This window comes from Lissotriton helveticus, chromosome 4_1, assembly GCF_964261635.1.
Source record: "Lissotriton helveticus chromosome 4_1, aLisHel1.1, whole genome shotgun sequence".
NCBI classification, from domain to species: Eukaryota; Metazoa; Chordata; class Amphibia; order Caudata; family Salamandridae; genus Lissotriton; species Lissotriton helveticus.
The window spans coordinates 1,216,500,880-1,216,518,402 of NC_136063.1; the positions used below are offsets into that span (position 1 = coordinate 1,216,500,880).

A 17,523-nucleotide genomic window follows, 5' to 3' on the forward strand; every position below is an offset into this window, starting at 1 on the left:
ACGGGTGGGGTGGGGGAGGAGCCGTGGAAAGCGAGGGAGAAACACGTCCACGGAGGAGAGGGGAAATCGCACAGTATCCCTCACTCTTCAAACATTCAATTTTCTAGAAATGTCTCACCCTGGGGGTCGCGATATCATAAAAATGTTAAACCATTAATTGTCTTCTGTAAATAAACTGTCAATTGGAAATTTTGTAATCTGTACAGGAATCAAGGAAGGGACACCATTTTGGACAGGGCTGACCTGCCTATTGTAGCGATGAGGAGAGAGGACCATCCTTTCAGTTCCCTCCTTGTAGGGTGTATCAAGGGTGCAGTGTTCAGTTCTTTCTCTTCTGGTCTACAGTTACATTAGTATCTAGATATTTAAAGTGATCCCTGTCTAGATGTAGTTGGATGCGTATCTAATAACATCATCAAAGGTACAATACCTTGCTCTATGTGCAAATCCTGCAATAAAATAATTGCAGGAGAACAGTTTAGCCATAATGGACACACTACTAGGGCGAAGGAACTATGGAACTGTAAGACTGCCAATGTAATATATTGTATCCAATGCCCATGTCTGCTTGGATACATAGGAGAGACATCAAGAGCGATTCAAGTACGCTTAACTGAACATCGCTCAGCGATAAACACAAAAAAGATGTGTGCCCCTATGGTAAAACATTTTGTTGAACAAAATCACAGCCCTGACGAATTTAGATGGAGAATATTGGAGAAAATTCATACACCCGATACTAAAGGTGGCTTGCAAATTAGAAAGAAACGTGAGGTCTTTTGGATGTTTGTTTTTGATACTTTCAAGAATGGACTTAATAGCGATATCCCGTGGGAGAATGCTATTTATTGACCTATTACATCTAGATACGTTATTGACTACTATCATCTTCATAAGGAAAAAGAAAAAAACTGAATGCTAATAGTTTGCTTTTGATTTCTATTGGCCGAAACCTTTGCTGAGACCTGTAAAAGAAATAGTTAAAATTAAGCTCTTAATATCAATAGATCTTATTAAAATAGATCTTAGTAAAATCGATATAATCAATCTTTGGTAATGGTTGTTATTTATATAACACCTGTGCATAAATATGTTTAGTAGTAAATATGTTAAGATATTATTGCCCACATAGCCTATATTTTCGGGTTCTACGATGCGACTAACCATGTGTTTTACCACGAAGATGTAGCTGTCCATTACTTTATTGATTATATATAAAAAATGCAATGCCAACAGTCTGTCCTTTATTTCTATTGACGGAGACCTTCGAAAAAATCGCCTGAAATTATATCCCTAAAATAAATATATTGAATAATATATATATATAAACATACACGTGCGGAGAAACAGTGCATATTTGCATCTATAATGTAACATACAAAAAAATTTAGTTGTTTGCATGGCCTTTACTTCCGGGTCTTGTGAACCGATTGACCTCGTTGTGTGTATCTTAAGGCGTTCACTTTGAACGCCGGAAGGTATAAATAGCCGACACCTGAAGATCTCGTGTTGGCGTTTTCAAGACACCATCACAAGCCCGCGGTCGTGTCGCTCCTGGTCATTTCGGACATATTTTATACAAACGGTAAGCATATACAAACTAGAATAGACATCTTTCTCTGCTAGTTATAACAAATAGTCACTAGAGACTAACGCGTAGTATAAATTAATTTTCCTGCAGTGAGAAATCTAATCGTGACCCTCATATCTGGAGGAATGCTCTCACTTTGAAACACTGAATATTTCTTAATCAGGTACAGTGAAGTTTATTGATAACTATATACTTAGTGGATGTAGGAAATGTTTAAACTATTTTATAACTATTGTTCGGTCTGTTACATATTTCCGTAGGGATTTTATCGTGCATTGATTCCCTTTACGACCAGGAGCTAAAATGACTTTTCATACTGATTGAAAGGTAATTCCTTAATATTTCGTATATCGTTGTGTGCTTGCTGGCATGATTTAATTAAAAAATAAATAATAATATCCTAGATCGTACGCTTCTCATAGGATGACCCCTTATTATTTAACTGTGAAAATCTATCTGCAATATCTTCCATTGAACAAGTAAATGCATTACTTTGATACTGGCAACTAAAATCTAAATAGATGTATAGGATACACGTGCTTAATAAAATATACCTTGGAATTAATGTGCAATTCCATGTGCTATATATTTTTATAAATCAGGAAAATTTATTTCCTTGATATTGACCACTAAAGTTTAAAACAGTCTGTTTATTAACATGTACTGTATTTAAACTTGGGTTTTTGTTTGCATACAATAATATCTAAATGTCGATCTAAGTGATATTGATAAGTGCAAAACTGATTTAATTTTATAGAGTCATCTTCAAAGAAGGGATTTATCATCATAAAAGATCCCTACATGAAAAGTAATTTCATCGCCAATTTGGCCGCATCAAGACATCATTAAGATATAAAATATATCTAAGATTGTAAGTTGTTTTTTCAACATATCTGCCATTTTGGAAAGAACACACATATGATTGAATGGAACCAACGATAACTCAAATTATGTGATTTTTCTGATTCCCCTTCCTTATTCCTTTTTAGTTAAATCGTCTTTTAACCATTACCCACAAAACATAATTGTTAACTGCGAGAATTATACAAACTGTAAGTAAACCTGTTATCTTTATATCAATAGATGTGGAAATCGGTTATCTTATATATCTATTATTCTTTTTTTTTTTTTTTTTCCAAAACCTTTATTGCACTTTGCATAGTACACAGCGGAATGCCTACAACCCTGAGGGCCGGCCGCTATCCGAGGATCGTTGCATACACAGATTTTCAGCAAAAAGGATAGCAATACCACAGTGACAAGGAATTTGTGACGGAGCGTACTGAAACAATAAAAGTGCCATTTAAGCAATTATTCAATGCAGGAATTGAGGTTTTGATGGAGTTTTTTTTTTCTTTTGTTCCTTTTTGTGAAAAATAACAAACTCGTAACAATAACAGTTAGGAATGACAGTGTGGTCTGACATGAATCAATGCATTTCAAGTTTTTCGTGCCTCTCTGATGTACGGGAACCTGACAGCCCTATACAGCGCGCGTATGCCTCCACCCACCCCACCCGTCCCCCCCTCCTTGGCTCACCAGTCTACGCTTTATGAGGCCACCCTCTGCCGCAGCCCAGGCCTACACTTCACTCCCCCCTCCTACCCAGGTTTAGCCCCCTTCCCCTTCATCGTCTGATTCATCCAGATCCTCCTCTCGCAAGGGTTCGCAGATGTCCCCCCTGTACTCATTCCATTTCAGCCATATCTTATTCCATTTCCCGGGGCAGGCTCGGTTGATGTATACTGCCCGCTCGGTCAACATCACCCGATCCATGTTCAAGCACCACTGGGACTTAGTTGGTAGTTCTGCTGACCCCCAGCGCTGTGCTATGTCACGTTTCGCTACCATTAGCCCCGCCGTGACCCAAAGTTGCTCGTATCGGGTCAAGTCAGTAGATCCCCATATATTTAGCAAACATCTCCTCGGGTCAGGTAGTATGGAGTGTTCTAATGCCTGTGAAATTGTGCGGAGTACTTGTGCCCAGTATGCCTGAATCCTGGGGCAGTCCCATATAGTATGGAAGAATGTGCCTTCCTCCCCACACCCACGCAGACAATAGGGATGGGGCGCCCTGTGTATGTGATGTAGCATTGTCCGTGTATAATAAACCCTGTGCAGGATCTTGAATTGCACTAATCGCATGCGTGCCGAAATGCCTACTTCTTTAGGGGACCCAAGTGCTGCGTTCCATTCGTGTTCATCCATGTCGTTAACCTCCCCCTCCCATTTCTCTTTCAGGTGTGCTGTGGGTTCGGGGCTGTTGTTGAGTAGTTTGCGGTAGGTGAGGGATGTCGCCCGTTCTAACATGTAATCCGTGAGTAGGCGATCTTCCAGGGGTGAGGACTCTGGGAGTAGCGTATCTGCTGGGATGGCTGCAAGCAATGCGTGACGGATCTGAATGTATCTGTAGAGTTCCCTGTCGTTGAGCTCATAGAGTTCTCTTAGTCGGGCAAAGGGGATCACTTCACTCCCCTCCCATAGGTCACCCACCACGGAAATGCCTATTGTGTCCCATTGTGCGAACCCCTTGGTGTTCCTCAGGTTGCCCAGTGCGCGAGAGTCCCACAGCGGAGTCATCCTCGTGATTCTCCCCTTCCAGCCCAGAGCTGCCGTGGCTGCGTGCCATATCTGCACCGTTAACTTGGTGGGGCCGAGCAGAGTGCGCAACTTGCGTCGATCATATAGTGGACCCAACAGACTATCAGCGCCCAATTGCTCCCTGTCCGAATGAAATGCGGGCTCGGCCTGCGGTGCGTGTATCCATTGATTAATGGGTTTCAATTGAGCAGCCCAGTAATACAGTTTTAAATTCGGTAGCGCGATGCCCCCGCTGTACCAGTCTCTGTGTAGCTTGGATTGTGCCACTCGCGCTGGTAGGTTACCCCAAAGTAGGTTAGAGACCAGAGCCGCTACGTTCTGGAAGAATTTGGGTGGCACAGGATATGGTGAATTTTCGAGGACGTACAAGAAGCGTGGTAACGCCATCATCTTGTAAAGCGCCGCCCTGCCGAGGAGTGTTAACGGCAGGCCGGACCAGAACTCCACATCCCGTTTGAGTCTATCCAGGGGCGGCTTCAGATTCTTAGCTATGAATTCAGCCGGGTCCTTAGTGACGTGTATGCCTAGATATTTAAAAGAGGATCCCGCCAGTCGCAGCGGGCAGTTATCGCCGACGTCCGGAACCGGACCCCGTAGCACGTATATCTCCGACTTGGACCAATTTAGCGTGTAGCCGGAAATCCTGCCGTACGTGTCACAAATGTGTAACAAGGCCGGTATTCCCTCCTCGGGGTCCGTTAGATACAGTAGCATGTCGTCCGCATAGAGGGACAGACGGTCTTCCCAACCTCCGGTCCCTGGTATACCCTTGAGGAGGGGAGAGGCTCGTATGAGAGTCGCGAGGGGTTCCAATGAGATAGCAAATAACAGGGGCGACAAAGGGCAACCCTGTCGCGTACCCCGTCCCAGCGGGAAAGTGCGGGAAATGTGGCCGTTCGCCACCACCTGAGCTACCGGGGCTGTGTACAGCAGTTTGACCCACGCTAGAAAGCGAGGCCCGAACCCCATATGTGTCAGCGTTTCGAACAGGTACTCCCACTCCACCAGGTCAAATGCCATTGTGGCATCAAGTGCCAGGATTACTGCTGGCGTGGTGATGATGTCAGCTCTGGCCAGGATACAATGTAGTCGCCGCAAATTCAGTGCTGTGTTCCTATGCGGCATAAACCCGGACTGATCCGGGTGTATAATCGAGGGCAGATGGGGCATGATCCTCTGTGCCAGAAGCTTGGCCAAGATTTTTACTTCCGCGTTCAACAAAGAAATTGGTCGATAGGAGGAACAGTCCTCTGGGGGTTTACCCGGCTTGGGGATTGGTATTATAGTAGCCTCACGCTGGTCCGGCGGGAGGGACCCCCTCTCCAAACTGTCCTTTAACATCCCCAGCAGATGCCCGCTGAGGGTGTCTGGCATTACTTGATACCATTCTATGGGTATCCCATTCGGTCCCAATGCCTTGCCCGGGTTTAGTGCTTTAATGGCCAGCTGGATTTCATCGGCTGTAATGTCCGCCTCCAGCTCGCTCGACGCCTCCGGTGAGAGGGTCCGAACCTCGATCGGTGCCAAGAGTGCCCTGGCACTCTCAGGTGTAATTTTACGCGCCGGGGTGTACACTCGTTCAAAATGGGTCGCAAGTAGTTCCGTTATACGCCTCGGATCAGTGTGTGTCACTCCCTGGTCATCTTTTAGTCGTTGGACCCCCCTGGAGCTACCATCGCGTTTATCGAGCCACGCCAACATTTTCCCCGCTTTGTCCCCCACTTCATAGATCCTGTTCTGAGTGTCGGTTAAGAGACCCTTGACTACCACCCGTAGGTGATCGTTGTACAGCTGTTGCTGGAGAGTGAGTGCGTGCAGGGCAGCGGGTGACGGGTGAGACTCATGCGCCGCGGTCAGTTCCCTCAACTTAATCTCTAGGTCAGCTAGTTCCTGAGACTGTAGTTTCTTATGACCGGTTATGGTGTTAATGGCTTGGCCCCGCAGAACCGTTTTATAGGCCTCCCAGAGCGTTGCCGGGGAACGCACTGTGTGGGTGTTTTCAAGAAAGTAGTGTTTCGTGGCGTGTGTGAGTGCTTTGCGAACCTGTGGGATTTTGAAGTAAGATGCGTGCATGGGGTATGTGCGCCTACGTGCTCTCGTCTGTAGGGATAGCGTCAGTATGAGCGGTGAGTGGTCTGAAATACCACGAGGGTGAATTACCAGGGTGTCTACATGGCAAAGGGCTTCCCCCAATGACAGGAAATAATCGATGCGAGACAGACTGCCATGCACCGCGGAGTGGAATGTGTATTGTTGCCTGCCCGGGTGTAAGTGTCTCCAGATGTCTGTCATGCCCATGGCCGTGGCAAATCGTCGAAAGTATGTTTCCCCCCCTATCTGGTTGGGGGAGGGGTGTTTATCTAGTTGTGGGTCGATGACCGCGTTGAAGTCCCCCCCTAGGATAGTCTCACCCTCGGGTAGAGTTAATAGGAAGTCCCCTAGTCTTGGGAGGTGGACTGAATGTAAAGCCGGTGGGACATACACCGACACCAAATTAAAGAGTTTCCCCTCCCATTGCCCCTGCACGGCCGCGAAGCAGCCCTGATCATCCGTTTTAATTGATAGGGGCATGAAACGTGAGTTCTTCTGTATTAGAATGCCAGACCCCCTGGAGCCGGACGTGAAAGCAGAGTGGGCCCACATTTTGTAGCCTCGCCTATCTAAGGCCTTCGTAGCTCCCCCCACTAGGTGTGTCTCTTGCAACAGGGCCACCGTAGGCCGCAAGCGCTTAATAGCAGTTAATACCAATCCCCGCTTAACCTTGTCCCCCAGACCTCTCACATTCCAGGACATCAAGGTCATAGGTGAGCATTGCGTGTCAGAGTGAGTCACCCCCTCTGCCGGTTCTGGATTGTTAGCCATCGGGGGGTATTAGGTGCATGATGCAGTGTCCCAGGGATGTAACCAGCCCATCGGCTGCGTTGTCACGCAGCAAAGCGTTCCTAAGCATCATGGGGGCATAGTATCACTGTCCGTTCCCAGCAATGCGTTCTGATTCCCATAGGTACTGAAACATTGTCCTTGACCCAGTATGTACATTCCCAACATAAACAGTTCAAAACAAACCCCCCTCCCTGCCCCCCTGCTTAACGGACCTTCAACTGCCCGCCACCCCAACTGAGCAGAGTGCTTTACCCATCCCAAAACCAGAGTACTTGCGTGTAGGGGGGAGAGCGTCTCCCCAGGCAGGCGGCTTCCCTGAAGGCTTTTGGGGCAGCCATGCCAGCGTCTACGTGCAGCTGTGGAGAGTATAAGTCACAGCGGCAGTCGGCGACTGCTTATTGTCCAGAGTCTGAGTTCGGGTTCAGTCTTCCTCGCCCCCTCCTTCAAGTCCATGGGAGGGCGAGTGTTCCGTCCCCTCCACCCGACCCGATGTTTGCGAGCCAGTTCGGCTGCCTCCTCCACGGTCCCGTTCCGATCTGTGTGGTCTGCGCTGTCGTCCAACGGTGTGCCATCCTTCCAGCCACTCCCGGGCCGCTCCAGGGGTGTCGAAAATCCACACTTTTTTGTCCGCTACCACCCGCAGTTTAGCCGGGAAGAGCATTGAGTACGGCAGTTCTTTATCCCGCAAGGTCTTCTTTACTTCCAGGAACGTTCTCCTTCTCCTAGACACCTCCGCCGTATAGTCTGGGAAGAAAGCAATCTTCGAGTTCTGGATTTGGATGGCCGGTGCCACTCTAGCGGCCTGCAGAATGGCGTCCCGATCTCGGAAATTGAACAATCTAGCCAGTATCGGTCGCGGTGCGGCCCCCGACTTGGGTTTTCCTCCCGGGACGCGGTGTGCCCTCTCGATGGAGAAGAAGTTTGAGAGTCCCTTTGGCTTAAGCCTAGATTTGACCAAGTCCTCCACGTAGAGGTCCAGTGCCCCCGTGTCTTCTGATTCCGGCACGCCTAAAATTCTGACATTGTTGCGTCGGGAGCGCCCTTCCTGGTCATCCAGCTTGTCCCGAAGCAGCTTGTTATCGGTTTGCAGGCGTTCAACTGCTATTTGCAATTCGGATACATCCTCAACCAATGATTTAGTGACCACCTCGACCTGCTTGACCCTCTCATTCATTTTTTGGAGATCCGCTCTTATCAAGGTGACTTCTGTTGCTGTGGCACCCACCGTCGTTTGTACTTGGGCCAGCGCTGCCAGGACATCTTCAAGCGTGGCCTTCCTCGCCCCCTCGGTTTCGGCCGTTTTCCCGGCGGTCTTGCGTTGTTCTTGGGGCGGTGAGTGCCTCTCATATGCGAATTTGTCCAGCTTGGCCTGGGTGGAGGTATTTCTGGGGCCCCTGTTAGACATGGTGTCGCCACGAATTAGACTGCCTGATGGTTAGAACGATCGTGCATGGGTTGCGCAGGGCCGCTTCTGTGCGCTCCGGTGGCAGACCTCGTTGCGGGATATGGTCACCGCAGTGGGGGGTGGGATCCCCTCGCCGTTATTCCGTCGTGTTATGCTCCCTTTAGAGATTGCGGTCAGGCCAGGTGCTGCGTCGCCCCCTAGCAATGGTTCAAAGGGGTGTTTGGCGGTGCGCTGCACTGTGTGACCCACACCAACTGTGGCCGCCGTACTGCGCCTCTCCTCCGTGTCTCCCTGATGTAGGTGCTGCCCAGGCGTCCGCCCCTCTTGGTGGCTCAGCTAGCGTATGGCTCCCGGTCTCCTGTCGGGGGGTCCTCAATTTCCACAACCCTCGCCCGCAACGGTCGCTGTGTAGCTGTGCCTGCTGTTGTATGGCTTCGTTGGCCGCTGCTGGGGCCTGGGGCAGTCCGCTGTTGTGGCCGGGTAATGGCGGCACCGGGCCAAGCCTGCGCCGCTCCTTTCGCGCTACCGGTGGATTCGTGCGGGACCGGGGAGTGCCGCCGGGCTGTGGTGTTGTGCTCCCGTGTGCTTGGGTGGACGGGAAGGGAGTTTCGCGGTGATTCCCGGGGTGACGCGCTCGGAGAGCCGGCGCTTCCTGACACTCACCCCCGCCCGCAGGCCACTTCCGGCCGGACTCTGTGGCACCGTCAGCCCGCGGCTTCACTGCTGTATGCAGGCCCAGCTCCTCCTCCGCCACTCGAGATTGAGATATAGCCCGTTCGGGCCGCCGCTGCTCCCAAGAACTGCAGCGCTGCTCGCCGCACGGACACTGGGTCCGGTCTGCCCCTTTCCGCCTGCGTAGATCAGGATTATGTTACGGATTTATCGTGGAAAGCCGCCTCTGCCCAGGAGCCTCCCTAAGCTGCGGCCACCATCGTTGGCTGCTAGCCACGCCCCCCATATCTATTATTCTTGATGAAAGGTCATATTTACTGAAAAGTAAAGTAAAGAAGCTAGTTCTAATATCAGGCCATATGTGTGCTCCCGCTTCTTTTACTCCCCGCAGTCCCCCCCCCCCTTTTTTATCATCTGGGTTTCCGAAGTTATCTGCTTTTTAAATTTCATAATGAGCAATGGAAACAAGAATGTTGAATACTATAAGTCTGTTTGTAAGAATTGTACACTACATGTTTCTCAAAGTGATATTAGGAGATGTTTACTATGATCTGGTCGATTTCAGTCAAGGAATTTTTTATATGATAAACTAATAGCAAGTGTTAATCATGTTAATACAAATTGGAATTTGTGATAGTAGGTTATGTATGGTTTCTTTTAAAAATTAAAAATTATTTCTTTTATTATTAGATAACCTGTGGCTACTCCAGAAGAAGGCGCTGGTCGCCGAAACCCGCGTCGAGATAAATTGTTTGCCACTTTTATTCTTTTATTATACTGTTTTCTTTCTTGAAATTGTGTAATCTGTTTAATTGTATTGTGATTTTTTATTTTTTATTTTCTTTGTTAGGTCAAACTGTGTAATTCGGTGCAAGTAAATGTATAACTAATTTCTTTACTGATTTTTACTATTTTTCCCCCCTTTTTTTATTATTAAAATTTATGACTAATGATCCCTTGGATTTAATTAGTATTCCTTTCTCCTTTGTCACTTTGCCATGAGTTTCAAGTATTGAATTGCCTAGGTTGTTATATATTTCATATGTTGGATGCGTATCAGCCAGTGTGGAGGAGCGCTGGTAACTTGTACATAGGTGACTTTCACCAGTTTACTTGTAATCCCAATGCATCCCCTGAAACATGTAACAGCGGTATCAACCTATGTTGGCCGCTGAATGAGAAGCAACATGTCATCTGCCACATCTCTTCACTGAAAGCTTGTGAGTTCTTTCCTGACCCACTCTGCCAATGGCTCTATGATCAAAGCGAACAATATTGGAGATAGCGGACACCCTTGTCATGTACCTCTTCCTATAGGGGAAAGGGGGGCTAAAGAGCACCCCGTACACCCAGAGCTGCACCCACGTGGTATTTGTATTAAATGTTTAAATCCATCACCCCCCAATTCCCTCTCCATCCTATACTTCCTACTTGGAGGCATCTATCACCCTAAAAAGCTAACCAAAGCACTTTAATCTTAGTAAACCGATGGGAATATGTGTGCCGTTCCTGTTCTATACCCTGTCGGTCATGATAAGCTCCTGATAGCATTTCACCATTGCCTTACGTGAATAATGCCTAGGGTCAGAGGGTTGAGATTCCTACGATGCAGTCTCCAGTATGGCAAAGAAAGTCCTATACGAATGACAAATGAGTGTTGCAGCTGTTGCCTCATTTCAAAATCATTTTTATAATTGTTCAGCCCATAGCCTAGCAAAGAGGAAGACATAACATTAACAAGTGCTCCCGTGGCGTTTGCGTGTTTAAATCTTGTCCAAAACCAGTGTGTAATAAACAATTTTCTTTGGAAAAAAAACCTCTAGCATCAGTCCCATGGCCATTTTTGCACTCACATTAAATTTTTAAGATAGAATGATGCAAATCCTTTGGAAATGATCACTGCACAATCTTAGGATGATAAAGAGGTTTGTGTGGCCGGCTCAGTACTAATATTTATGTGGGATCCTTATACAAAGGGTTCACAGCAATGAATTTTTCAATAAACAAATAAGTTACTTACCTTCGGTACTGCTCTTTCTGGTGGATATCAATGTGCAGATTCCTCACCTTTGGTATCCTTCCAAGCAGAAGATTAGATCGAGTACTGTTTCAATAGCCCCTCCCATGAGAACAAGAAGCTGCATATAGGCGCTACCCCTGCATGCTGGCTTTACATTTCCTTCTTTTTCTGTTCTCCCAGACACGTGACTGAAGATACTGATGTGACAACTGGCAATGAGCAAATGTAACTTGGAACCTCATTAATTCCGGAATGTCTACAGAATGGGAGGCAGGCAGCCAGTGGGGAATCTTCGAAAGATAAATTTACAGAAGGTAAATAACTTATTTTTTGATGGATACTTCTCCAGAAGATTGCCTACCTTTTGAAAATACTAAAACATTCCCTCTCCCCGAAAGTAGATGGGCCTGAGGAGTGGATCTACACCTGGAAGTTCTACAGGACTGAATGGGCAAGTTGGCCAAATTTGCCTTTCACGCGCATCTAAGAATCGATAAAATAGAAAGTATGAGCGGAAGCTCATATAGTGGCCTAGTGGATGTCCATGACAGGAGCATCTGGGCCAGGGCCATAATCGCAGCCTTTACCCTAGAGGAGTGAACCTTGAGGCCTTTGGGAGCATCCAGAGCAAAGGACAATCCAGCTGGATAAGGTCAGCTTTCAGACCGGCTTTCCTTTCTTGCCACTGACAAAACCAATGAGCACCTAATCATCAGGGGGGTGCTTCTCCTTCCTATCAATATAGAAACAAACGGCACGTTCTTCAACCTGTATAATCCTCCTCCTCCTTGGATGGATGTGGGGGAGAAATAAAAATATGGAAGTGTAATGCTATGCCCCATTTAAAAAGGTAGCTCCACTTTCTGAAGAAAGGGTGTATGGATCTGAAGAACTAGCTAGACTGGGAAGAAGGTTCTACGTGAAAGATGGACCGACAAAGCTTGAAACTGTAACATGGCACGTGGAAGCGACTGTACTGAAGAATACTTTTTAGGGAAAGAAGCTGGAGACATGCAGTAGTGTTGCCTGGTTTAAGATGTCCTTTCAGATGGAAAAAAACATTTGTTCTTAAAGAATCTTCTGCCTCAGATTGAATATTGCGCACTTTAGAATGAAACACCAGTGAGACATGAATGATATATTTGTCCTCCCACTGGGTGCTAATATTTGCCCAAGAATGAACTAAAGAAATTTTGGTGCGCTGCCAGGTGAGGAGGAAAAGGAGGACTGATGGTGCCCGTTTGTACCTCGTCCGACCCATAGGGCCTGCAGATTCTATGTGGGCTACTGGATTTACTGCAATAGATCACACTGACAGAAAACTAGGCACCTGGAATATCTTTGAAACACCAATACTACTGGTGTAATGCAGATGCTGTGGAAGCCGGGCCCAGAGAATGCATCATATTATGACTACTTTCAAATTTGTCAAGAACAGAATCAACCTTTTCACCAAAGAACCAGGTGCCATCGAAAAGCATGTCCATGAGGGAAGCCTTGATGTCTCTGGAAAATCCTGTGGAGTACATGCAGGTCTTTCTGCGGGTGATGACACTGGTTCCAGTGGCAAAGGCCAGAAAATATGAAGGGCCCGATTCACAGAACCATCTTAAGACAAAATCCTAAACTTACTACCATTTTGGTATTCACAGAAGGCACTTACTCTTTTTGGTATTCACAGAAGGCACTTACTCATTTCGGTATTCACAGAAGTTAGGAGTCCTAACTTTAGGACACCTAAATGCCTTCTGTGAATACCGAAAGTCTTAAAATTAGGATTTTTCTCAGTTTAGTAGTAGTAAAGTTAGGAGTCCTAACTTTAGGACTCCTAAATGCCTTCTGTGAATACCGAAAGTCTTAAAATTAGGATTTTTCTCAATTTAGTAGTAGTAAACTTAGGAGTCCTAACTTTACTACTCCTAAACTGAGGAAAATCCTAACTTTAAGACTTTCGGTATTCACAGAATGCATTTAGGAGTCCTAAAGTTAGGACTCCTAACTTCTGTGAATACCAAAATGAGTAAGTGTCTTCTGTGAATACCAAAATAAGTAAGTGCCTTTTGTGAATACGAAAATGGTAGTAAGTTTAGGATTTTGTCTTAAGCTAGTTCTGTGAATCGGGCCCGAAGAATCCAGACCAGAGTGTAAGATTTACTTGGCCTCATACTGCCCATTCTGAGTGGACGATGGAAGAATGCGCGGAGATCATCCGGTAATGCAGGTTAGACATCCCATGCCATGCTACCAAGTAGTATTCCAATAGAAATCCAACAAGCAAGAAGCATTCAGGGAATGCAGTGCCAAGTTGCCCATGGAAACAACATTCTTGTCCATGGCATTCATTTGCTTAGACTCTGTCTGGAAGAGTACAAGAAAAGGAATTAGCCTATGCCACAACATTTTCAGGTGTTGGTTGTTACGTTAGAAACTTCCAGAACCCAGGTGCTGGTATACGACATCTGGCAACAGGGTGGCTTAAATTAGGATCTGAAAATGTCTTAGATCAAGCTGCCCTTCGTTAAATGGGAGGAGATCCTCAGAGTTAGCGAGCCCATGCTAGAGGTTATATGTAAGCATATTGGCTTTTGTCTCCTCTGAGGGAAGAGAAAGTTCCAACACCTCCCCAGCTCTGCAAATGACCACTGCAAAATATGCATTCTCTGTGGGAGGCGGATCTGGTGGAGTATGTAAAGCTGATTCGGATGAGGTGTAAAGACCACTGGTGTCTGTAAATCTACGCAAAGGTCAATATCTGTATATTGTGGGGATCACACTGTCCTCATCACGACGATTTGAAGCATCTGATTTGTACCAGAACCGAAAGGGCCTCCATTCATGAAATGCTGACGTTGTGAAAGAGGAGCCATCAGAGGCGCTATCTTCAACACAGGGCTGTGGTTTGGTAACGGTATAGCATGACATAGGATGGAGTCATGATTCCACAGGCAATACCTGCAAATTCAGGACTGATGTCACTGGAGAAGATGGGGTGCTGGTGTGATGACATCAAGTGAGGCCTTCGATGAAGGAGCTGAGGCACGGCCTGGCACTGAGGGTGAATCAGGCAGACTCTGACTGGGATCAATCAAGATTGGGCAGGGACCTCTCAGCGTAAGTGCGTTTGGAGGTCTTGAAGGCTCTGTGGGGTTGGAAGGCACGATGGATATAGGTGGAATCATGACATGCTTCTGATCTGATAACTCCCGAGGTAACTCAGGGTGCCCCTTTTCCAGGATCGGGATAGGCCCGGAGGAGAAAGGTAAAGCCAGAGTTGGGTCCCATGGACGCTAACTATTCGACCTTATCCGTGAATTGGAGCATCTGGAAGTTGACGAGTCTTACTTACACATTTTGAGCATTATTTACAAGGAATAAACGCAGCTCGGTGCTACAAGCCATTTAGCTGCGCTGCTGCGTTAATTCCGAAGCAAAGGGATGCGTCTTATCTACAACGATATGATGAATCCCTTTGCTCTCCCCTGAGCTGGCACACAATTAGCTGCCATGCGTCGACGCAGGAATCCTTGCTCCATGGTGGAAGAGTGCCTGCATCACGGGGATGATTGTTTTTGTGCAGGAAGGGAAACCTTCCTACACAAAAACAACTATCACAAGAGGTGGTTTCCTCTTCCTATGGGTGCTGCAGAATGCAGCACGCATAGAAAGAGGAAAAAAAACTAGGAGAAATGAAAACATTTCTCCTCGTTGCATCTCCCTACGCCTCCCCTGGGGATGAGTAGCATTTTGACACACTTCCAGGATTACGATTTCTCGTAAATCTGGAAATGTCACGAAAGCCATGGGTGTTGTGTGGGAACACCCACAGCAACACCCATGGCACGTCCCTTTCACACATAGTGCTGTGTGTAAAGGGGCCGTGTCTATAAGGACACGAAAAGCCATGCAGTGTGGCTTTACTTGTCCTTGTAAATATGGGGCAGCAAGATGCACTGCTAGTGCATCACAAAAAGAGACGCACTGGTGGCGCATGGGGCTTGTGAATCAGCCTCACAGTGCTTCTTCTTATACGCACTGTCCCTAGACTTTGACTTAATTGATGCAGGAGACCTAGAAGGACAGCACCCTTGTTCTACGCGACGCAGCGGCGAGGCAATACCAGGTGAGGAGCCATGCGAGTCCAATGGGTGGGATCAGAGGAAGGGGGGGGGCGTGGGCTGGAGGGGCTGAGAATTGGGGCAAATGGTAATGTACTTTGGTGACAGTGTCGCAGTTAGTTGTCTTGTTCTTTTGCACATGCTTATCATTTGGGGTTGGGTTGGGTATGCAAAGCTTGTCCCCTCCCTTGTAGAGGGGTGAAGCGTGTTAACTCCTGTTTCCCTAATCGGAGGACACACCTGCTTGTATCCTGTCCACAAACTAATTACGTGCACTGCCATAATGTCCTTGATGACCGAACTGTTGATGTAATACCACCCGTGAATAATTGAAGAGTCATTTTGATTGTAATAAAGCGCCTATTGTATTGTTGAATTTACAAATACCAATAAACAGATTTAACAAGAAAAAAGGACAGCACCCTTGTTTTTTGCGTTCAGTCATGTATAGTTCCACCTCTCCCTCATCACCTTTGGATGCACAAAGGAGTTTTTGTTGTAGGATGACACCACCGGCAAACGTTGTGCTGATTCATGATTTACAATCTGCTTGTGACATGTAAGAAAGGCTTTTAAACCTGTAGTCATCAGTGGTCAACATCCCTGCTACACTGCCAGCATATATTTATTTCAATATTTTTTGTTGAAATGAAAAGAGCAGAACCCGGAACCATGTCAATAAACACTTAAAAAATGGAACTGAGGTCAGTGTATTTGGGAGTCTCAGTGTTGTCATGTCCAGGATGAGATGGATTCATACCGGAGGCCTTCGGCACCACTTACTGGTACTTAGGACGTATTAGGAGCCTCATTTATGAGGCTTCTTGCGCTGCCGGAACGTCTTTTTTTGTGACATTCCATGGGGGAGGAGCCTGCTCCATATTTATGAGCCCGCCCTAAGCCACTTTTTTGGGCTTAGTGCTGCCTCGTAATTATTGTTCCCTTTAACACAGTTTTCTGCAATAAAGAGACGTACAATGGGTGTTGCTGGAGGTGTTCCCAGCAACATCCATGGCTTTTTGACACTGCCCTAAGTTTACGAGAAATTGTAACTCTGAGGCAGCGCCAAAAACATATGCCTCTCCAGGGGAAGCGTATGGGAGGCACAACGAGGAGAAATATATTTATTGCTCCTCATTTTTTCTTTATCTATGTGTGCTGCATTCCGCAGCACACATAGAAAGAGGAAAAAGCCTCTTCCGATTGCGTTTGTGCAGGATGGTTTGCCTTCGTGCACAAAAATAAGCATCCCTGCAACGTTGGCGCACTGCAGCCCATTGTGTGCCGGTGCAGGGGAAAAGAGCAGGAATGAACTGTATTTGATAGACACGGCGCCTAACCTGCCCTTTACTTTTGCTGAAAGGGCCGCGCAGCAGGAAGGCCTGAGGCACTGACCTACTGCAAAAACTCATAAATGAGGCCCTTAGTCTTTTCTGGATCCTGCTTCACACCTAGGAGGATTAAAAAAGTGAGGAATCTGCACATAGAAGTAGCCATCATCAGAAACTGGATTAAGTGGAAAGTTATTGTTTACCATTGATTGAGACAACAAGACAATAAATGAATTACCTTTGAGGTTGCTGAGGAACGATGACATACTCTGAGCATCCATTTCTATATAAATGTTGAGTGTTGGCTTCCACCCAGATCCACTGATCATCATTTGTTCGAACCTTGAATAACGAGACGCCATTTTCTCCGCTATTCATCACTGTTAGAACGGCCAGAAAACAAACTGTGAATTCATAATCTATACCATTACTAGTAAATGTTGTTTTGGCTGTTAACTTCTGTTAACATATTTTCTGAAGTCAACCTATTTTCTATGAACGATATTAACATTTCTTTTGTACATATTTGCTAGATCCATTTTCCGTTTCCTTCATGACCTTCTGTTTTAAGAGTTCTTCTCATTCATCAATAGTTTTTTGGTGGACTAATTAGAAAACTTTGACAGAGACCTCTTTTATACAGTGCATACTGATCTCTTGCCATCATACACCATAAGGGAAGGTTAACAAATATGACAAGTCGTTCTCCACATTAGTAATTTTTCAGTTTACTCTATGAAAGTACATCTTCTCTTATCATCTTTAAATATATTTCCTCTCACCCTGTTCCCTGATTTTCTAGAGATTAGATTGATTACATTATTTATTGCTTGATTAACAAAAAATCATTGCAATTAAAACATGTGCAAAACAAGAGTATATAAAAACATTATCACATTCCTATA

At 46.2% G+C, this 17,523-nt stretch overlaps 1 protein-coding gene across 2 annotated transcripts in view; it reads right to left on the reverse strand.

Moving 5' to 3' along the window:
- The window catches only part of AHRR (aryl hydrocarbon receptor repressor), a 937,398-nt gene that overhangs the window by 6,691 nt on the left and 913,184 nt on the right, over positions 1-17,523 (reverse strand). For both annotated transcript variants that reach the window (XM_078687795.1, XM_078687793.1), the window contains exon 10: positions 16,857-16,998. In XM_078687795.1, coding sequence (XP_078543921.1) covers positions 16,857-16,998 — 142 coding nt within the window. The remainder of the gene's footprint in view (positions 1-16,856; positions 16,999-17,523) is intronic.